Below are 24346 nucleotides of genomic sequence, written 5' to 3' on the forward strand. Positions count from 1 at the left end.
AAACTTTGATATTAAATCCCTTTTCCTGTCTGGTAGCTTGCAGCTAATGCGTTTAGGAAACATGTCAAAAGAACAACTGGCTAATGGATTTCAGAAATGTATTTAAACCGATCCACTTTCTGCAGAACTAAACGGCTTGAACTGCGGGCAGGATACATTTCCACTCCCTCATAGACAACTCCCTCCTCTCCCACGTGCTGATTTAACTACCCACATGTTCTTCACTTTCATCAGATACTATAAAAGTTACACCACCAAAAGCTTTTCCAAAAATGGCTAGGTTTTCAGTCAAGCAAAGTCTGTTGGCTGCAAATATTGTGCACTCTTCCCTGTAAGCACATTCCTACATTTCTTCCTGGCTAAAAACCCTGTTATTGATTCTTGCAGATAGCAACACACATTGGGGAGGGGAAGAGTTCCTTTTAAGCATAGCAATGATTCTTTTGGTCAAATAGCTAGCTCATAAGATTTTAGAGTGCTTCCTTTAAGTACAATAGAAATAAATGTTTTATTTGTAATGAAAAATTGTTTCATTAAAAAAAAGGAGTAATCTCTCAGACCCATTCAATGAACTGGCATAGAGGTTTTGAAAATCAGTGGGAGAAGTGAAGTAATAATAATCTTTGCATTTGATATAGAGCCTTATGTTGTCTAAACGTCTTAAAGCACTTTTTTCGTATGTCAGCAGCAATGTAACCGTATCAAATTAGCACTGAGATTTGGTGGGGTGGGAGGGGAAGGGGAAAGAAAAGAGATGGCTGTAGAAAGGAGGGGCCAGATGAGAATCAGCTCCCAGATTAGCCGAAAGCTATGGCTACCATTAAACTAAATAGAGCTGCTTTGACTCACATTAAGAAGCAGCATCCTGGTACTGTCATTGAGGTGGCTTCAAGCAAGCATAAAAGTTAACAGTACAGTATGAAGTACAAGTTAGTTACACACCCAAAGTTTGTTTCGGGTTCCTATTAAGCTTTAATTTTCTTTTAAGATGGAAGCCAAATAATTGTGTTCATGTGAGTGAGGAGGAAACAAGCTAATTTATTGATTTAAATTAGTCTCTTTTCCAGCGCCTTGGGATGTCCTCCCGACATGAAAGGCGCTATACAAATGTAATCTTGTTGTTGTTAGTCTGGTTTCATAAGATTTTAAACGAGGAAAGACAGTCAGGTTTTCATAGCTGTATAGAGATCAGAATCTTGACACCAGTACTCAGCAAGTAGAAGAACAAAGATCATTGGACAAGGATTGTGATATTACATCTTCATACATTTCTGAAGCAGTCATATGTCTTTGAATTCCTATTTTATGTCTTTCAGTCAACAAGAAGTTCAAAGCTGTTCTTGTGGGCTCTGCAGACTGGTAACTGCACTCTGCCTAACTGAAAATACGAATAGGTCTGAAGGCCAAATTGACAACTAACTGATATTTCAATGGAATGCTTTCCTTTATAATTTGTCTGAATACAAATCTTGACAATTAGATCCAGTCCTGTTGGTAAAGTTGCTAAAGAGAAACTGGACCATATGGATCCAGAAAATCCATGGTGTGATCCCCAATCTCTGCACAATCAAAATGAGAAAACAAAAACAGAAGCCACTGGGAGCACTCAGCATGTCATGCAGCATCTATGGAGAAAGGAAAGTGAGTCAACATTTCGGGTCCATGGCCCTTCGTCAGAACTGGGGAATGTTGGGAGGGAGAGGCTTTTAAGGCCTAACAGAGAGGGAAGAGGCAGGGCAAGCAAGACAAAGGAGAAAATGGAGTAAAGCACAGGGGACGATGAGCTAAAGAGGTGTTAGTGATGCAGAACAAAGGGGGGGATTGCAGCAAAGCAAGGGAATAGATGTGTTTATGCTGCAGAACAAAAGGGGGCGATGGGGGGAAAAGAATTGCAACAAAACAGGCAGATCAGGGAGAGAAAAGGTGCGTCTGGGAACAAGATGATGTGGTAATGGTCACAGAAGAGGGGGAAGGTGAAATTTGATTTGAAAAAAATGATCCATTTAGAATATACAAAATAGCTTTAGAAGTTGTGCGTTACTGGAAGTCTTATAGTCAATCAGCCTGAGGGATGAACGGTCTACTCCTGTTCCTATGACTCACCAAGACAAAATGCTTGACAGAGGCTGACTCACGAGCAAAGGTTCTGCTTCGCTTCTGCTGGTTGGTACATTAGTCAAAAACAGTGGTGGAAAGGAACTGAAAGCTTAATTCTTGAAACAGCTCCTAACAACCACCCTCATGAATGTATTTAAGAGTGGAAAGTAATTCTCTGCTCAACAAACCTAAAATAAATAGTTAAGCTAATTTCCACTGGGAACAATACCACCATTTCCATGGAAAAAAATAGAACCAGATGTTACATATATGGAGGGGTTTCCATGGGTCAATCTATAGTACTTAAATATTGCACAATAATTTGTTCTTTGTGATACAGAATACTGTATTAACTGAATTTTTAGTTTAGTTTTGGCATTGTTAAATACAGATTTATCAATTCCTCCCTAATCTCTTGAAAGGACTCAGAAAGTTTAGCACACGTTTAACAGAGCTGCACTTCTGCCAATTTTGAAAGCTGAAATTGAGTGAAATGCCAAAATATGGTACAGTTCAACAACTGCTCTCTCATCTTCCTAAACCTAGGTTCCTGTATAACACACTACATCAGAATGTGGGGCAAAATATGATGTGTAGTTGGCAATACTTCATAATGGCATTATTTAACAGTTACAGGAAAGGAATCCTCACTGGGTGACTTTAAATTCTGTTAAAATACTAGAAATTAGGTCATCACTAATCACTGTCAGAGTGATTCAACTGGGGCATGAAACAAATATTGCTTAAAGTTACTAACTTCAAATCAAGTAGTTTGATTGCACTCAAATGAGTGACATTAGACCCGACAACCGGAGTTAGTGGCAAGTAATTTCAGGTTCACTTAGAACAGCCAGATGCAGGATAAAACTCATTACTCTCCACATCAATTACACTTTCAGACCAGCACCCCCTAGTGCATTAATGTAACTTTTCATTTCACATAACAGTCATTCTTAAGGTCTCTCAGAAACACTGTCAATAATTAAGTACTCAATGGTAGGCAGTTTGTGGCTATATCCTTGCAATACTATACACTGACCCATGAAAAACATTCCTTATACTTAACATCTGGTTCTATTTTTTCCCATGGAAATGGTGGTATTGTTCCCAGTGGAAATCAACTTAACTATTTTTGGTTTGTTGAGCCGGGAATTGTATTTCCCACTATTAATTGAGACTGATAGATGCAAGCATGCCCCCCCTTAGTTTATGTCAAGAGGAGAGACTTTAATTTCATCATCCTCTGCTGGATATGAATCTAGACCACAGATTCATATGCTAACCCACTGTATCGTGGAACTTCAACTTCTACCTCCCAGCCCACTACCTCCCCCAAAAATCATTGAATATACAAGGTTGAAACTAAACAATTCAACGGAGTCTTTGAGAGAAGAAACATGCTGTATTCCTTTAAAGAATTCACCAGGCCTTGCCACAAAACTGACAAAAAGATTTCTAAACCATTCAATTGTAATTGTTTAAATCATCAAACATCAGAATACATGGAGTTAGTGCAAAGTAATACAAAACATGAATTTACACTCCGATGAAGGGCACCTTGGTCACTCAATCCACAACTGTTTGCGGGACACTGCTGTGTGCAATTGGCGTTTCACCCACAAAATATACAGTCAATTCACTTTATGGTATATCCTATGAAGCGTTTTGAGACGTCTCAAAGACATGATATGGCACTATATCAAATGCAAGGATTATTATTAATTACCCTTTCACCAAAATGACAATGCTTTGAATTAAAAGGCTGGGGGTACTGTTGCTCTAGGTTATAATAAATGCACACAAACCATCAACATACCTGCATCATTCTCGCGACGATCAACTTCATCATAAACATCCATTGCTAGCTCTTCAAAAAGGCGGTTGTTCAGCTGCACATAAAACATGGACATAACTCTTAATGGGCAAATCTAGCATTTGTGTACCCAAACACTAATGCAGCTGGCCTTGTACAGACCCATTTTTTTTGTCAGTTGAAATTCATGCCGTTGGATGGAATGTAAATTAAAATATGCTAAACTTGAAAATATGTATTCTATCTCTGTAAGGAAAGAAAATGTATCACATCATGCAATAATTTAACCTTTCCACAATTCTCAAACTTAATTAAAAAGATACAATTAGACACCATTGCTGAGCTTACATTTTAAAAGAATGATTGAATCATGCAAATTAAGCCATCACCCCATTTCTGAATATTAAATCATTGTCTATGATCTAGATTCATATCCAGAAGATGATAATCTAGTTAATAAATTAATTTCCAGTTATTATTAAATCACTTCAAGAATGAACAAAATGCCAAGGAGATTGACGTTAGCAGAGTTTTTATTATCTTTCAATAGATTTCAGAAACATGTTCAAGATTACAAATCAACATAAAATCCAGTTGAACATTTTTTTAAAAAAGTAAACAGCTATAACCTTATCCTCAAGTTTTATTCTTTGTGAAAGTATGCTCAACACTTGCACAATCAATACCAAATTACATTTGTATAGCGCCTTTCACATCAGGAGGACGTCCCAAGGCACTGCATCCGCACCCAAGCTGGTGGGTGGGATCAGGAGGGGTGGAAGGCGGGGAGGATACCGGTAGGAGGGTGACCAAAGGCTTGACTGTCAAAATTCGATTATACTAAAATAATTTTTGGAAGCCTATTTATTATAGGATTTCTTAGGTTTGTTAGCCTTTTCCTATCATATTAAAAAGTAGTGGCTCCGATGGGATAGCAAGTATAGCTGCAACTCATGGAACAGGAGCTCACTGCTTTGAGTCCGGGGCTGCATGAGGAGACCAAAGTTCCCCGGCCTTCCTACTGTTGGGAGGAGAAAAACAACTTGGTGTTTGTTCTTGGGGCCCTCTTCAATACCCTTTTACTGGTTGTGTGTGTGTGTGGCAGCTGAGTGGGGAGAGGTCAGGCTCCCTGTGATATCCTCTACAATTGAAGTGCCTGCTGACACTCACTGCCAAGGAACACGCATGCACAATGGCCACTTGGCTGGATCACAGGTATTCTTCGGGTTACACATTTTACTTCATTTCTAAATAAAGTATTAAACAGTTACTGCTAATACAGCAGGACTAATTTTACGATGAATAAAGAATCTGAAACATTCCCTCCATCATACACAAGACATTTTAATCTGCACAATATTTATACAAGAAAAAAAGTTCAGCGGCCGATTCATAGTACGGAAGTAATTGTTTACTTGTAACTTACTGCTTGAAGTTTCTTTTTGGCAGCCTTAGCGAGTTCTGACAAGTCCAAGCTACTGAAGGGAAACACAAAGACAATAACTCAGGCACCAGGTAATCAAATTGTGCATTAGCACCAAAATTAACTCTGACTAAACAACACCATGAAGAATCTGCCTTTCTTCACTGGTGCTCAGATATGGAACATAGCAAAAATATATTCAAAGATGTGAAAGTACAAGAATTCTGAATACACAACTGGTGTTAAAACAAATGAAGTCAGAACTACAGAACAAATTACAATACTACTGCTGTAGACTGGCTATCCACAAAACAGATGCACTACAGAGATCCACAGTGCTAGGAATTAAATCTATTCAACATATACAATGCTCTACCATTTCTATCAATCAGAAGAGCATCCACACTCACAGGTAGCACCCCTTATTAGTTGTAATAATCTGACTGTCAATATGCCTTTCATTGGCTGTAAAAATAGCCTGTAAATTGGCTATCATATATCAGCCTGGTTTGATTTACACACATGCACTGTAAAACATACATCGCAAAGTGATCAGGAACTCTAACCCTATATAAACCACCGCCTAACTTGTAGATAGCGAAGAAAGAAAGGCACCCATTTGCACTTTGCTTGAAACTGGGTCAGATTGGTACAGATAATAATCCTTGCATTTGATATAGCGCTTTTCACATCTTCTAGACATCTCAAAGCACTTCACAGAATAGACTGTAAAGTGAATTGACTATATTTGTGGGAGAACGCAGCAGCCAATTGCTCACAGCAACGTCCCCACAAACAGTCATGACCAAATTATTATTATTTTTTGTTGAGGGATTATTATCCCCGGAAAAGCGATCTGCCAATCGACTAACTACAGGGTTTCTACTTATTGCTAGGTAAACAGAAGCGTCTGGAGTAAGGAAACTTGCTCAATATTTTGACCTGCCGGGAATAGAACCCAGCTCTCTTGCTTGTGAGGCGTGTGCTCTAATCACTGAGCTACAGGACTCCACGGTAAGGGATGAGTCTGAGTTTCTTGGTCTTGTGCTTCTTACTACTGTAATCTTCACAACTGACACATCACCTTATCACACTGAAATGTCTAAAACATGTAGCGACTGTTTGTAATGGCTGCATTATGTAGTGAACTCACCAGCAGAGTTTCACTAGAGTTTCAAGGGACTATGCTATTTTTGACTTGGGATTGGAATTTCAAATCAAATATGGAGTCTTAAATTAGTTTTAATTTAACAATAAAATATAATCAACTGACTGATACTGCAGAACGTTTTATAGTGCAAGGAAAAGAACTGCTCGAAAGGAAGGGAAAGTAAATTTAAAGACATTTAGTGTTGTGCAATCCAAGAAAAACTGGCTAGAATGTGCCTGCGTTAATCCATTTGATGGAAAATGTGCACTGAAGTCTGACACTTTCTCACAGTGAAGAGAAGGCTGCCAAATGCATATTAAATTGAGTGACATATATATATACATAATCTCATAATGTTCCCTTTATTATTTGGATAACCTAATTAAGAGATGTAAAGCAGGCCAGTGCCTGCCGAGCAGAGGGTATGGGTGGGTCGGTAAGATCAAAGGTAGGGTGGAGCATGACAGCGGTCAGGCCTTCAGTGTTTCTGCCCCCAATCTCTGGAACTCCATCCTGGAGTCCCTTTGCCTCACCCCTTCAAGGGCCCTCTAGAGACCTTACTCTTTGATCACACCTTTGGTCACCTTCCCTCTCTCCTGGCTGCCACCACTCTCAAATCCAACCCCCAGTTTGGATGCAATGACTGACCAGCGCCTTGGGACACCCTCCTGATGTGAAAGGAGCTACATATGCAATTTGTTGTTGTTGTTATCTAAGCTTTGTTAAGTGAAACATCATGAAACAAAATTGCCACCACAATGCAGGAAGCTTTTCTCAACTCCAATCATTTTCTCCCACCAGCTTCTTGGAATATTTTAGGAGAAAGACAAACTCACTAGAAAATCTTACTGCACAACTTTAGATTCAAACAAATACGTATTTGTATAGCACATTCCACATAAGAGTCTCAAGTGCTTAACAATACTTGCATTTGATATAGTGCCTTATTAAGTTGTTTAAAAGGCTCAAATTGCTTCACAGGATTTACTGTAGAGTGCAGTGACTATATTTTGCAGGCAAACATAACTGCCAATTTATGCACAGCAATGTCTCACAAACCCCACAAATAGCCATGAAATTAATGAATAATTTTATCAGGGGGAATGTTGAGCCAGTACGCACGGAAGAACTCCAATTTCTTAAGTATTGCCATGGGATCTTAACATCCACCTGAACAGGCAATCAGGTCTTTGGTTTAACATGTTATCTGAAGGACATACCTCTGACAATGTAGCATACTCTCAGCATTGCATTGGAGTGTAAGTGTAGACAATGAGCTTAAAGTCCTGATGTGGGGCTTGAACCCACAACCTTCTGACTCAAGAGTGCTACCAACTGAGCCAGGCTGACACCCTTAACACTGAATTTGCATTAGAAAATGGTAAGAGGATGAATACACGTTTACTACAACTTCTTGATAATCCATTTAAATTAAACCCCTTTAGATATTAGCATTTGAATGATATGGTCAAGTGTTTCCAATGGGCCTCTTAGGATGATTATGCACGCTGCAAGCAACATAGTACAGGCAAGAAACAGTGTACAATTCAGAGCGTGCTGGCTGAATCTGTAAATAAATGGAAGAGCTAAATAAAAAGATACCTCTGCGTCATGCATTTTTGTCGTGTTCTATTTTCCAAGGAATGCAAAGGAGGGAAAAAACAGGAAAATTTGTTAGAACAAGCAGCCTATGTTAATCTCCCTCCAGTCTATTAGACAGCAGGTGAATGTTTATACTTCTCCATTTTTCCCTCCAGCAATATTAAATATCTCCTTCTCACAAGGGACTAACAGATTATAATCAAAAATAGTTCCAACGCGATATAAACAACAGCACTGTATTAGTGTTCAAAACAATAAGGCTGTGATTTATAGCAAGCTTGCCTAAAATCAGCAGCCTAAAATCTCATTGCATGTAATAATTAAAGAAACATGCTCCACAACTCGCCATTTAGTTCAATTGTACTGCACGCCCATACTAAAGACCCATTTGCAGTCACCAGGGCTCTCAAGCAAATTATACTTTTAATTACAACATTGCCAAGGTTAGAACACTGAAATGATTACAAGTCCATTAATTACAGCAAGTCGGGTGGAGACTGTGATTGTTGCACTAAAAAATTAAGGGACAGGAGAAACTGAGACACTGGTGTGAAAACAGGTTGGATGGACTACCCTAGTGAGACTCATTTATGTGCTGAAGGGTCCCAGTACTGTGGAAACAACGGGGTTTATTATGCAGGGCAGAATTCACTGCAACCAGTACCACCACAGTTTAAGTTAGGATGAATCCATTAAATCAGTCAACTGGATGCCAGTAGAGAAGGCTGTCTGTCCCCCTGCCTCCAGTTCAGTGTTTAAGACCTCTCACACTACATTAATTCACAACTAATTTAATGCCATACATACATTTTGCAATACTAGTCAATGCTTGCAAGTTTGCTTAAAAATACTAGTGAAATATTTCTGAAAACACACAAGACAATCTAAAACTATGTGAAAGTAGTTAGTACAGCACAAATATAGTAAATTCTATTAGGTCAGATTAAGACAGCTAATAACACAAAATAAAATGGCTAATAGATTTCATGAAGGAGCAGAGGAAATTACATTAACTGTATGGGTAAAATTGGTTAATTCGATATCTGGCTTCAGAGTCAATTATCAGATTGGGTACCGATTTCTCAACTATGACTTATGGTCACTAGATGGCAGAAAAGCAAAGGTTTTCTCTTAACACTGTCAGCGCAAACTGGCCACTTTAGAAATCAGACCAATGCCTCAAATAAATAATTGGAAATGATTAAAGGCAACATTTTAACTGGAATCTTGTTGCAGCATCACCGCAAAGGGCCTCGGTTTGAAAGCATGGAGTAAAACGATCATCTCACTGTTAACAGCATGGACCAGCCAAGGTTCACAACTGAAAGATCGTACGTGTCAGGAACAAACACAGGATGCTGCCAAGGTCTCAAAACAACACCTGGTTAACAACATTTTTAGCATATCCTGTCAAATGTTTGCACAGACGCGACTTAAATCATATTAGCCACTTCCACCTCCATTTGCAGTGCATCAGGAAAGCTAAACCAGCATCAACACATAAAACAGTTACCCTGTAAATAAGTGGGCACACAAAGCCGAGCAAATGTTACAGGTTATTTCATATTTTTAGCCTGCCAGCGAGACATAGTCGCACCCTTTCAGATAAACAAAAAGGGCACATTTTAAATCTTTTCTTTTGTAACTGAGGGGAACTCATGTGGAGTACAAAGACAGGTGCAGACTAGTTGGGCCGAATCACCCGTTTCCATGCTGTATCACTTGATGTAGCTCCATGTAACTAATCCAACACCCTCACTAACCACTTTACGACAGAGAATCTACTATATTAGCTTTCTCCAAGAGTGGAAGCAACAATTATTGTGAGAAAGAAAGCATAGAGGAAAGTTGATGTTGAGGCAGCACAAACAAATTATGATCTTCGTGACTGGCATTGCAACCACAGATCCTGCAAACCCTGGTTTCCAGGAATTGGGGATGAGTCACTAAAAAGTCGCACAATGTTCCAAATGTAGTCACTAACATTTTCAGCTGAATCATTCACAAGCTATTTGACAGTGCAAGTGTCAGAGGCACAATAATTATTTGATGCACTCCCAACACCCTCTCCCTTGGACTCAGTCTATCAGGCAGATACGGTTGCCTGAAGTATATAGGTCAACAATAAACTGCACGGTGGGAAAGTGAAATAGACTGTTGTTTCGGGCAACCTATTTGAATAGATTTTTTTTAAAAAACTCCTCTTGAAGGCATCTGTGAGGTACTATTCAGTAGTACTGGCAGTACCAATTGTCTGCTGTACCTCAAACCATCTATTATTAATAATAATGATTCGTTGCATAAGAGAATTAGCAGGCCACTTGACTGATGGGCTTCACAAAATAAATCTGGATCTGGCTTCTGTTCATCTATCTGATGTCCATACACAAGCTCCTTCCAGCAAGAAGAAACAGCAAGTTTTCCTTCCCAAACCCAATCCCATTACCCAAACTAGTGTTCTGTCTGGGTTTGGTTAAATCAGCAAACTATGCTTTTGTGCTGTACCACTGAGTAGGTACTTTTACCACCAGGCCATCAGGGAACATAGTAACATAGCATTTTATTCAGATGTTATTTTAGAAAAATAAATTAATTCATTTTCTTGCTGTCTTTTAGCTCCCAACATCAAGCAACGATCAGGGCTTCAAACAATGAAAAACACAGGCAATTCATCACTTGCGCTCAGATTTTCCTCCCTACTGGGAAAAATCTGGAACATTACCCTTCACAGTTTAAACAGCATGCCTGCCTGGCATGGATAATTCCAAGTGTGAAAATGTTGATCAACACCTGTATTACCATTCTGTGTGCATTGCCCTCCAGCAGCTTAGCCTTTCAGAATATTTCCGTGAATAGCAGGCCAATGCAGCCACTGAAGATCAAATATCTGAGCAACAATATTAGAAGTGAAAACTATTCCCTACAATATTTGCAATTCGACTTTATACCTGCCATATTACATTTCCTTAACACGCAACAGTAAATGTCTCAATGCTGAAATTTCAAAACCTCTCTTGAAATGTTTATTGAATCAAATGTTTATTAATTGGATTCAGTAGAAATTTTAAATCTGTGCTTATGCATACTGATGCTTTCATTCTCATAAAACAAGTGTTATAGAGTTAAGGATCAGAGTAACAAATGAGCATTACTGTAGCACACCAAATGCAAACCGCTGAGAACTGGTGAAGTTAGAATGGCAGAACATCTGATCAATAAAAAAGGTACACTGTGACTGACAGACAGACACATCATACACACGCGCGGATAAATCTGAACTGATTTACCATTTGCAATAAATGCTATTCATATTAAATCAACACCGGCCTTCCGGGTCTGTATGATGCAATTGTGCTATGGAATTACTAATGGTATGAGTGCTGGATTACAAGCTCCAAGTGCCGTTCATCAAAAATAAACATCTTATAACAATTCTCAAATTGAGTACAACCTGATTTTTAACAGCTGTGAAATCCTGCTTTTGTAACTGCAATCAACAGAGTTATTTATTTTCAGCCTCTTGGCATTTCTTAAACAGTTTTATTACTATTGATTTGCAATACTTGTAAAGGCTGTAAATAAAACAGTCTAAATCTCAATCTCTACAAAGATTGTTCAAGATGTGCTTCGTTCAGAACAAAATCCCACACTTAGGACTAAGGAACAAAAGGTTTTTGGAGGAAATTCTGAAACAACACATCAAACGCAAGGATTATTATATAACAAAGAAAATCAATGCAACAAGTACACCTTAGAGACACAAGGAAGAAAATAATTAGTATATGAAAAAGTGGGGCATTCCGAATTCTGAAAATTGTCAAAAATACTTAGCAGCTGAACTGCACACTTTCTGGTTAGTTAACTAGAAAATCACTCAGTTGTTTTCAGTACAAGATGGAGTCTTACCTGTCAGCCATTTGAGGGATGACATAATGTCCATTTTTGTGATCTATGAAAAATGAAATAGAAGCATTCAATGCTAAGCTAATAAGAAAACAGATCTTGACATCCCAAAGAGAGATGCGGCCTTGATCATTAAAATGCATTGCGAGTTCCTAACTAGCTCATTCCTTGCTAAACAATTCTTAGAGGAATACTTCAGGCAGCTCAATAGTACGTCAAAGAGTTCAACTGTTGCATTGGAGTACCTCCACCTTTAATGCTACAACATAGCTTTCCCATAACAGTAAGAAATGAATGACAATGACACTTGTGCCATTTGTGAGCAGTTTGCAGTACTGCAATTACTATATGATGAAAACAAAGTTGATATATTGCAGTTTGCTGGTACCTTGCATAATATTGCAAGAAAAAAATCCATGAATCAGTTTTTAATTCACAAAATAAAAAAGCCGGTTATTTTTTCTGTCAATAAAAGCAGGAGAAAATTTGACATGTAAATTTGGTGAAAATGGGGATTTATTTTGAAACTTTTTTAAAAAAATAAAGTAGTTGGGAACGACGTATTAACTGCACTTTAAAAAAATTGCACTTTAACAAACAGATTTTTCAGATTGTTCCTTAGTTTTTTAAAAAATGTGTTTACTTCCATCCAAAAGTAGGTATTTATTGTTGAAAATTCAAGATTGGGATTCAATGTTAAACCAGTTTTAGCAGAAGATATAAATCTAAAGAAATACATTTTCAGCTAATAGGAACACTGAAAATGGAATTGAGCAGGTAGGATACAAATCTAATATTACTGAGTGTGAACGAAGAACAGTTTCAATATGAATCATTTCTCTTATCAATTAGCCGAAATCCACTCTTCCTCTAAGAGTGTTCAGTAGTATGTCTAGCAGAGAGCACTTGTCATTGCAGTAGCAGGAGATATGCATTTTGCCAGGCCCTTGATAACAATTCTAGAAAGGGCAATAGCCCATTCCATCAAGGAATTGAATGAAGTGAAAAATACTGCATACAATGGCAGAGAGGAATCGAGCATTCAGAGAGTATACATGGTATAAGATCTGCATTTTAGAACCTTCTCTATAGAACAACTTGCAAGGAGATTGGAACAATACAACTCCATGTAGGCCATGATTTGTGCAATACTACATCTTAAGCTCCAATTGTGATCTATTTATAACAATAATGCATTTTAAGAAATCAATCTCATCTGAAGCTGTGTGTACAATTGTACTCATACAGCTTTCTATAAATAATTGCTCATTAGAAAGCAGAGTGGAACCTGTGACCTCACAAGGTGCCATACAGATCAATGTTTGTTTAATAATATTATAGTTTATTGCATTTGATTAGGTTTTGTATTTATTGGTTAGGTCGCTACAATAGCTTGCAATCTCTGGAATTCCATCCCCAATCACTCCGCCTCACCACTCCCCTTCTCCCCCGACCCCAGCTCAGGTCTGAAATGCTGTACACTGCCCAGCACTTTGGGAAGCCCTCCCGACGTGAAAGGCGCTATACAAATGTAATCTTCTTGTTGTTAGGTGCAAAACAGAATTAAATCCCAGGGAAGATGCAATTTATTTTACTGACTCACTCACCTGGCCGCCTCCCACACAGGTAAAATGCCAGTCGGTCTGTAAGTTCATACTGACACTCCACCAGTCTGTCAGCGAGCTCATGGTGATTTGCTTGTCTGCCAAGAACAAAGATCACACTTCAACAACAGGGAGGGAGGAATGAGAAGTCTGTCTATGCTGTCACACAAATCCAGATTGAGGAAACCTAAATAACATGTATTGTGATTTTAATAAAAAAGTTATATTTCCAATAGAAAAAATTCAGATTGCCTTCCAGCCTTAGCTAAGCCCATAGTTGTATACCATTAATCACACTAGCCTCAATCAGGTTAACACCTTTGATTCAACAGGCGGAGGAAAATTGGCTTTGAATGGCAACTTTGAACACATTTTTCTTAAATACGCTGATTTACACAAAAGTCCCATTAGATACCAATACAATTTACATTTATATAGCGCCTTCTCAATTTATGTTGTTGAAATGCCTTAATTGCATAATATCAAATTATCCATTCCCCTCTGCAACCTCCCAGGCATTTCATTTCCAGAGTTAGATAACATTAAAACATGTCGATTCATTTTCATTATAAAATGGTTCATCGATTTCCAAAGTTAAATAAGTACAAAGCTGAATGGAAATAGTTACATAAACACTGCACACGTTCCACATACAAATTTCAAACCTGGCGCAAGATCTTACAGTACGAATACCTGCCTTAAACCTTTAACTGAAAAGGTACATTGACATTCTAGACAGTCTTGCAAATCTCCATGACATGAAATATATATGCAAAACTGCAATACATACAACAATAAAAAAAACTATGGCCTTTTCACTGACCTGGCATAATCTATAGGAGTTCTGGCATTAACATCAGGAGCTCCCGGATCTGCACCATAAACGACCAGAAGTTCAGCTTGGTGTATCTGCCCTGCTTTGGCAGCCACATGCAGTGGAGTGGTACCTTTTTCCTGATAAATATAACATTTATTGTACTTTAGAAAACGTGTTCAGGTTACAAATTCAGCCGCTGCTGATTAATGCAATCCGTGAAAGTTAATTAGTTTCTCCTTGGTCGCTAATAAAATATTGAGCTGCAAGACAACGAAAATACAAAGGCACAAGGTTGATGCTGAACAACAGTGACAGCTGCCAAAGGAACTTTTATTGAGAAAAAAATCACAAAATAAACTTGTAAAATCAAGTGGCTGTGTAAATAGAAATGTTATATGTTAAAAGCCCCCTGGAGTTTTAAAATCACTCAAAGGAACTTTCACTTTGGCAAATGAGAATGGATTGAAGAGAAGTGGGGAAAAAATAGTAAATTTAGTACAACATCGCAATAGAAATAAAGTCCAGATAATAAATATAAAATGGTTAAAAATGTATTCAATGATGAACTTTACCGGGTGAAAGAAGTTGGCTTGAGCTCCCAAGGAGAGTAGCCTGAGACACGTTTCCAAATTTCCTGTCCGTACACTCGAGTGCAGTTGCTGGGAGAGACAAAGGCAATAAAGTTTATCCAATTTATATAATATCTTTTGTGTCAGGAGGAGGTCTCAAAGCGCTCGACATTGCGAGCTGGGCACCCAAGTGGGGTGGGAGCAGACGGGAGTGGGGAGAGTGATGTTAATCTGAACGAATTTCATAAAGAAACGGCACCACAAAAGAAACAGCAGATATACGTAATGCATTCTTCAGGATCCAAATCATGAACTTGCCAGTTTTAAGTTCACCAGCTACGGCCAGTCCAAGACTACTTTCAAACTATTGTTCCAGTATGGAAGGGCAAAGGAAGACTAGGCCATTGTTTGGGCACACTGGCGAGAATAAAGCTATAAGGGACCTGCCATCTCTGCAAAGAATGGAATTGAATTCGTACTCAGCTGGCAGATTCCACTCAATACTGGAAAAATGTAAATGTTTGAAAAAGCAGACAAAAGGGTTTGGGCTTGAACATGGTGCCATAACTGCTTAAACAGCTTATCAATACCTTGTACAAGCTTACACATGAACAGTCACAAGTGGAATACCAAAACATACCTAGTTCCTGGGGAACTGTAAGGTGATATTTTAGAAGGATTTTAGACTGACGTTCACATTCTGAGAGAAATATGGTCAACTACAGCTTCTTAAACCGAGACAACAATACGATGCAAAATGACCTACACCCGTAAAAGACCTCACCTTACTAAGGTCCTTTGTGGTCACTCCATCATCATCACGACAAGGTAGTTTGTGGACAAATGCCAACATCTGGTACTTGGCTCGTATGAACTCTGCTTTAGTAGGACTGAAGAGTTAAGAAAAAAATATATTTTAATAAAAGCCTAGTTAACAATAGCATTTCTAGGATTACTTTGTTGGAGCAGCATGCTACAGGTGGCTTTGGAGACAGGGGCAGAGAGCAAAAAAAATCAGTCAATGACCCCTGCTGTTAAGTGTGTGGATGTTGGAACAGAAGGGATAGGCTGAGCTGTAAAGGCCTGGGAGATTCAACAGTCAGCTTGCACATGAAAAAGTGGCATCAGGAATATGCTTGCATACAAAATTGTGCGTTTGCGGCTCATCCCAGTGGCAAACTGTAACTCCATAAGGAGTTTGCCTCAAAATGGAATCTCGCTTGTGCACGTGTGGGAGATTGTCAATTGGCACCATTTCTAGGTTCTTCCAAATTCAGCAGCGACCACACCTTCCCCCTCAGCTCTCATTAAGAGTTGCTCGCAGAGGCATGTTTCCCACTAGAGACAAACTCAAAACAAAAGTGCCATAAAACCGCAACCCCAGCAAAATCAGTGCCTCCTAGAGGGAGAGAAAAGCAGCAGTTAATGTAGCAAATTCAGCTAATCTATAGTGAGATCCGCAACTGAATTAATTAGAACAACAGAAGCCGACTACCACATTAACGATTGCATAATTTAATATGGATTTAATTTCAGAATTGATTATTCTATCCTTCAAGGTCAGTGTGCCATAGTTTGTCAATTAAATCGTACTTATCCATTAGTTAAACTGTCAAAAATAGCATAATGCTTTCATGATTTATTCATGCTCCTTGTAACTCCCATAAACGGAACTCCCCCTTATTGCTTTACCTCACCATCGTCATAGGCAAGCTTTTCCATCAAAGTGCCACAATGCAATTAATATTACACCTGTGGCCTGGTATCTAGCAATCCATTAAAAGTTTAGTTACATTTAGATTAACAGGAGTACTATGGAACCAAAAACAACAAAAGGTAGTTCTAGCAACAGCAGCAAAGGTCAGTGTTTGTGTCGAAACAAACAGAATCCATGGCTTGCAACAGGAATGGCTGTGAACAACAAAAGAACCCACTCACAGGCCTATCCATGCACCTGCAATCGTTCCAAAAGTTTGCTAAATTGTCTAAAACGATAGTAACATTTATAATGCAATATTATAATCTCGATTTACTTACGCTACACAGTATATAGAATAAAACTAATATTGTAAATATTTAAAGAAGAAGCCACTCACTGGACTTTATCCTGAGGGTTTGGTTTACGCCGTCCACTTTGCACCTGGGCTGGATCAAGCAATGAATGTTCCCAGATGGAGTTGGCGCCATTGCTTGCCAGAGTCTGTACCATCTAAAAGGGATGCAATGAAGACAAATGTTATTTAATGCAATTAATAAAGATCAAGACCGATACCTTTATAGTTTGTGAAATTAGTTTACCCACTGACATACTATGGCCAATTCCACTTCAGTCTTAAGACACAAACATTGCCATTGAAAATTAATGTTTGGGGGCCATATGATTATGCTACACTGTATTTGGTATAATCCACATTGCAATAAAATAGTACAAGGATTGAAAAAAATTCTAAGGCAGTCTGAAAACATGCTTACATCCCTCTACCTATTTTAGTAGTGGGCTAGGGAATAGGAAAAAAAGGAGGGGAAAGCAAAAAAAAAAAAGCCGATAACTAACTATAATAAAACAAGAAATTTAACTTCCATTCTCCTGGTTGTTAATATAATAACGATAATAATAATAATCCTTTCGTTTGATATAGTGCCTTATCACACTGTTGAGAGGTCTCAAAGTGCTTCACAAAATATATTGTAAAGTGGAGTGACTGGATATTTTGTGGGCGAAACACCCTGATTTTATAGCTACTCATTTCAAAATACATACAGTTTGTGTTTCCGAGAGCAGGGTCACTTTCTCCATAGTTTGGAGTATTGCTAAAGAAGCAATGACTTTCTAGTAATAATTTAATATCAACCCAAATTTCATATGCCAATTAGAACCCAAAAGAATAAATACAATTCAAAGCAAAGTTAAAAAAAACAGGAAGGATCCAATCTTAGAAGATAAAACAATATAAATACAGCAGATGGGAAGACCAAAATATAGACTGCACAAAGAGTTTAACCTAGTTCTGCCTGGTATTTTTAAAGTATTGATTAGTGCCAATAAAATATAGTGAGGATAGCATGGTTACAGGAACCAAGATCACCAAAACGGAATTTTTTGTTTGATAAACAAAAAAGTTACAATAGGTCAAAAGATTGCACATTTTGTACAATAGACATTCACAAGAACCGCCTATGAAAAACACTGAATTATCAAATATTATTTGGTTTTCATTCTATGATAGAACAATTTCCATTTTGCAAGTGTTAAAAATGAGCAAGTCCCCATTAGAACCATGGAACTTTATAGAATAAAAGGTGGCCATTTGGCACACCCTGTCTGTGATCGTTCTTTGAAAGACCCATTCATTTTTAAAGATATTTAGCTGGTTCCCTCTTGAAAGTCCTCTTGAAAAACTATTTTTCTAATCTCCCTATTTGGGAGACAGCATTCTGCTGAAAATTAGTGCACAGTAACTTTGTACTGGAATATTATGTTTATGAAATCAGCTACCTGGAAAATTATTCAAGGCCTCACTTGAACAATCATGCACCAAAAACATAAAATTTGTTGCAATGAATAACTTTCCATTATCAGTATTATTAATGATTCCGTTTACCCCCCTTCACTGGTATTTCAGTTCAGCATTAAATTCCATCAACAAATCTATAGAGGTAAATCTCAACTGAGATGACTACATAGTTCCTGCAGGTTGTTATTCTTCCAAAGACTGAATATTTGTCAAGAGTTTCACTTGGTAGTGGTAGGAGTAGCAAATTTCTGCTTTAATACACTTGATTACTAAATTACCAAACTCATAAAACGCTCATTTTCATGTAGGAAAGCTTCACTTTGCTGGCACCGCAATCTAAAAGTGTGTGCTTGCATTAAAAAACTGTTAACCCAAGCATTTTTTTTTAATGCCTTCAGATTATTTATACTACAGATTTAATACAAAACAGGTAAATATATAGAAATGTTGTCTGCCAAAAGTTAGTCAGTTTATCAACATTGAAATCTAGAGATGAAAAACACCAGTCTGTCCATTCAATTCCCCATATTCAGTCGCAAACTTCCAGAGAAATCAATTGCTCAGCAGATGAGAGGCACTTCCTTCATAGTGAAGAAAGGTCAGTCAACATAGCCAACAAGATCCTCCTAGCAGCTGATTGCCCTGTGGCACATTTATAAGCCTAGCAGCAAGTAATAGAAGAACTAGTGAACACAATCACAGGGTTAGGCTGTATGCCAAGAAATGTGGGGGGGGGGGGGGGGGGGGGGCGGCGAAATGAAGGAAAAGCATGATTTTAAATAAGTAGGTAGATAAGTAGTTCAATCATTGCAAAATGTCAATTTCTACACTTTGAACTGCAAGTGACCAGTTATAACATATGATCCTTGTGCGTCTAGTCATCACTTCCTATGCACAATGGCGGTGACCCGATGATCTGGAAGTTGGCCTATTTTTTCCAAGCACAAGGCGTGGCTTCCTGCACACGAAAAGTGCTTATCAGTGCTGTCGCAATGCGGTTATAAGGCGAGCTGGGATTTTATAAGGCCCCCCTCTGCCTTGTTCTAACAGAGCTCCACTGTATCTCACAAAACTTAGTATTGCGTCAGCTGGAATCTGACCAGAGCAAATGCAATAATGGAAAAGAGCATTCAGTGCAAAAGCCACCACTGGTTTTGGATTCTCAAGTGAAGAAACAGAATAAAATGATCCCTCCAATGACATGAGATCCCAATTGATGTGTCCATGCCCTAAAGCAGTCAACCGTTGTGCCTTTTAAAAAACAACTTTGTAAACACAAGAGCACAACCCGATTGATTAAAAATGTAATTAGAGACATGCAACTGGAGAATAAGTAGTAAAAGGGCAATTGTGTTGACAATATAAAAGCATGCTGTCATCAGACTTTGACCCATTAAGTGTTACCATTTCGTGGTCGAACCTTCACCTGCTATGGTTTCAACAATCAGTACAATAAGCAAGAACATTAATTAATTAGGAATAAGTTATGCAGTAGCAAACACAATAAAATGGTAAATGTACATTATACTAAGGAGTTACACCTCTGTGAATGGATTTGGCAGCAAAAAGCTTATTCCAGTCAGCTGATCCCATAACCTCCTGCCTGATATATTGCTGGTGTAAAACACAAGAAAGCAGCCAAGGCAGTAAACTGACACAGGAAAACTTGAAGGTGGCAAGCAACTCTGCACACTAGTGAATTTTATTCCATGAACAGCCGAGACATACATAACAGGATATTTCCAGATTAGATTGTGGGGCTACGCTGAATTGGCTGTCAGATGGAGAAAGAGAATATTGACTCAGTCAGGATTTGTATCCAGCAATCCTGTTGGAAGTTCATGTGTGTGGAGAGCTGAATTAGGTTTAGCTGCAATAGCACCCATTGTTGAAAATCCTGCCATTACTCAAAAGGCAAAACAGAAACCTTCACAAGGGAAAATTAGTCAAGAAAAAAAATTATATACATTTTAAAACAAAGCAATCGGTGGGAGTATGTTCAAGGCTGTAACACATTCTCAGGGTTTAGCCGACTGTGTAAACCGCTTGAGTGATTTAGGAGGTCATTCAAACCTAGAGTGCTTTCCAGAACATTGTAACCCACTCTCAGTGTTTACGCTGTACTACTCTGTAGTATGGATGCTATATCTATTTTGACATTTCAAATTTCACCAAAATGATAGTGCAAAAAGATATTACAAATGGTCTGCATTATTCAGTTCTTTTATTTTCAAGCCACTGAGATATTCAGGTCTCTGCACAATAACAATCAAGATCATGCTTTCTTCCCCTCCCCAAGTCTTTGGCTTCACAAGATAAGGAGCCTCGGTCAAAAGGTTAAACAGTTTCCTGCATACTGCGAATCGTTAATAAACATGTCAATTTTCACTTTGAGTTTTTTTTAAAAAAATAATTTCTAAACAGCAAGTTTTACTGAGCTTGAGGTGTTGCCAAACAGGAAATGCTGTGTAATGAAAAAAAAGTAGGAAAGCATTATGTGATGGAAAACCACTTCCTGTCCAGTTATCTGTAAAGGAAATAGTTGGGTGTACTCCAGAGGTAGAGCTTAGGAAATGCAACATAGAACAGCAGAGGTTTCAATAGTTTAATAAATATAATCTTATTCATGTGGTTTTCTTCACAGACGTCCATTTAGAAACAATCCAGGTTTCCTTTTTACCTAAAAAGTTTCCATTGTTCGAATGAGCACCATGTTCAATGTTAAGAACTCTTTGCTGACCAGTACGGTTACATTATAAAATAGCTGGGAGCCTCTCTAACACTTGCAGTGACAAAATGTATGTGTGAGTAGCTGTTCCACATTAACTATTATTTAATATTTTACTTTAAAAAAAGTACCCGCAGGTTATATCAGAAAATAAATCGCCTTTCATTCCAAGCAAGTAGAAGCCGGTCATTCAGCAACTAAAATTTCCTACAGTTCAAGGTATTTTTGTAGCCAGGATTAGAATAACCAGCAGCAAAGTATTTTGAATTTACTGTAGAGCAATCCAAAAAAGGTACAGGATCTATAGAATACAAAAATGGAGCAATTCTCTTGACCTTTGCAATCAAAGCCATCGTCAAGTTAGAACATAAGGTGCTTTGCCCCATTGATGCCTTAACCCCCATTTTGCCAGACTGGATTGGAACTGGAAGTCCATGTTGTTTCAGATTCCAAGGCCAACACGTTTATTAGTCTGCTGGCAACTCTTATTGGCTTGACACAAAAATCAACATGGTTACAGACACAATTTGGTCAATCTTTAGACTTTTGAAAGCATAAAGCAAAAAATCCCAGGGGCCACAGTTTTCACCCAATTAAATCCCACCTTGTGGGTTGTTGCTCCTACCTTCAAAATACACAGTCGTACACAGGAAGGAGTAAGAGAAACCACACTGAGGTGGATTTAAAAAAGGCTACGTACGGGAGATGTAATCAGATTAGAGAGAGAATAAAAAGAATAAATGTGGCAATAACAAATCACCTACCTGTAACAATGTTGAAGACCATGAGCTGTGACGGAGATGTTTTACCATGGAGATGTGTCGACCCAGGCTCCGATGAACACTGCAGCATTCATCACAAACAAGCACTCCTCGGTTGATGGATACCCATCCAGGGTCTGTACCAGACAGAAGACGATACAAACAATGATTACACTCTTTCAATTAAAACCAGCTGTAAGCACAATCTGTGCCTTTAAAAATGTTATAAAGCAAGAGCGTCGTGAAGCAACACACAAGTAGCATTGGAAAAAGTTGATCTTTTATCCCACTTTTACAATACAAAATTACATTTGCATAGCGCCTTTCACGTTGGGAGGACGTCCCAAAGCAGTTGGAATAGGGGGATATTATGTACAGTAGATGTAAATGGAACATTTAAACAAAGAAGGAAGAAGCCATTGCATTATACAGATCTATTTTGTATATTTAGACAGTAACTAGGTAACTTCTGTGGTAACATAAACAAACCACTGGGCAACAACTCAACCCTCACCAGTTCAATATAACTGGCCATTCTCAGGATCTCTAACCATGAACACAATATGTGTTAGCTTACTAAATTCATAACTGCATGGATTGAAACAAGAAAACAAACAGATCAAGGTCTTTAACATTCGAGTTGTGCACTCACTACCAATTCATAAAAGATGAGGTGATAATCGTGGCCTCCAGCTTCATAAAATCCCAAGAGAAATTAGTTACTGATGTCTCAGCTGGGATGAGTCAGTCAGCTTTAGATTCTCAAGGAACTACTTTACAATATCTCAAAAGCCAGTCTGCAGTTGTAGAATGTCAGCATAAATCTAACACCTTGAAAACCCCTTTCATGACAATATTTGGCATCAAATAATAACCTTGATTATGTAATGTCTAGTTTCAAGAGGAAGCAGGAGCACATCATTAGCTTCAATAGCTCACTGTGCAGCGGAGTTGATCTATGTTATGGCACTGTGGCCATTGAAAAGCTGTTATATTTTAATTGAAGTGCACGCAAAATTCATTCTGTGGGCAAACAGCGTGTAAAATGATAAAGAGCTGAAATTTATTGCACAAAAATGAAATGGGATTATTGCCCATGTTGGAATTAAGGCCAATTAAGATGAAAATCGAACTATACTGAGCCCATAAAGTCTGAAGTTGAACTCCAGTATGTGTTGTTGCACTGAGAGCTGAAAAGTAACTTCAGCAAAAAAAATTGTATATATGTGGACGTGATAGAAGAGATGGCTACCCACAGTTGAGAAATCCTTCATCATTCTGGCTCACATATGAATTGCCTACTGAGCAAGGTGCTGGAGAGCGGCAAATACCTATAAAGTAAGTCCTTCAGAAGAGGTAAAACAAACTTATGGCAGCAAACATTAACAGAGATGTAAATAACTTCACACTAGAAGAACTTCCACTTTTATTACACCTTATCAGACTAAACCGACTCAAAATCATTTATAGTAATTATTACTGCCAGATAGTCACTTTTTATAGGCAACAGGACAGCTATATATATACACACACACAACAAATATACAGTCAATTCACAGTATATTCTGTGAAGCACTTTGAGGTGTCTAGAAGACATGTAAAGCTCTATATCAAATGCAAGGATTATTATTATATTGTCCATAGCATTGTCCCACAAACAGTAAATGATCAATTTTACTGGAGGATTGTTGGCCAACACACTGGAAGAAATTCCTTTTAAGTAATATGAAGGGATATGCAAACAGGCCCACAAATAGATCATTTCCTAGAAATAGTATGGCTGTTTCAGCCATTAAGCCCCGAGGCTCTGGAACTCCCTTCCTCACTCTCTTCGCCCCCTCTATTCCTATTTTCAGGTCTCGGCTGAAGGCCTTTCTTTTCGACCGCGCCTTTGGTCACCTTCCTCTCCCTCGTTCGGCCCCGGGATCTGTTACTGAGAAGTGCCCTGAGACGCCGTCCAGCATGGAGGACACTATATAAATCCAAGTTGTTGTTGGCTGATGTCTCTCATTTCAAGTTCTGAATGCACTAGGTTAAAACATTGTGTATTGTGGTTTACGTTGTAATACACTTCCATGCCGTTTACACAGATTTTTTAGTAACACCCCAAGTAATTCCACATGATTTCACTTGAACGTTCATGTAATGTAATGTTTCATTTGCACTTGTAACTTTACAAATCTAGAGTGCATTTTCAAATATGCATTCCATTGACAGCGAGGATGAAGGACAAAAGAAATAGAAATTTCTAAATAAATAGCGTCCGTAATATTGGGAACGTCTCAACTACTTAATATTCAATGATGGAAGTTATACTCCATAAAGGAACCTTTGTAATAAAAGAGAAAAATGAATACTGTATAT

General features: G+C 38.2%; 1 protein-coding gene across 1 annotated transcript in view; it reads right to left on the reverse strand.

The window, feature by feature from the left end:
* The window catches only part of git1 (G protein-coupled receptor kinase interacting ArfGAP 1), a 60355-nt gene that overhangs the window by 23879 nt on the left and 12130 nt on the right, over positions 1-24346 (reverse strand). Inside the window, 9 exon segments of the mRNA XM_007900763.2 lie at positions 3914-3986; positions 5337-5388; positions 11992-12034; positions 13596-13690; positions 14416-14546; positions 14982-15068; positions 15763-15868; positions 17075-17187; positions 21986-22119. Coding sequence (XP_007898954.2) covers positions 3914-3986; positions 5337-5388; positions 11992-12034; positions 13596-13690; positions 14416-14546; positions 14982-15068; positions 15763-15868; positions 17075-17187; positions 21986-22119 — 834 coding nt within the window.

Source organism: Callorhinchus milii, unplaced genomic scaffold (assembly GCF_018977255.1).
Source record: "Callorhinchus milii isolate IMCB2004 unplaced genomic scaffold, IMCB_Cmil_1.0 Scaffold10, whole genome shotgun sequence".
Lineage (NCBI taxonomy): Eukaryota > Metazoa > Chordata > Chondrichthyes > Chimaeriformes > Callorhinchidae > Callorhinchus > Callorhinchus milii.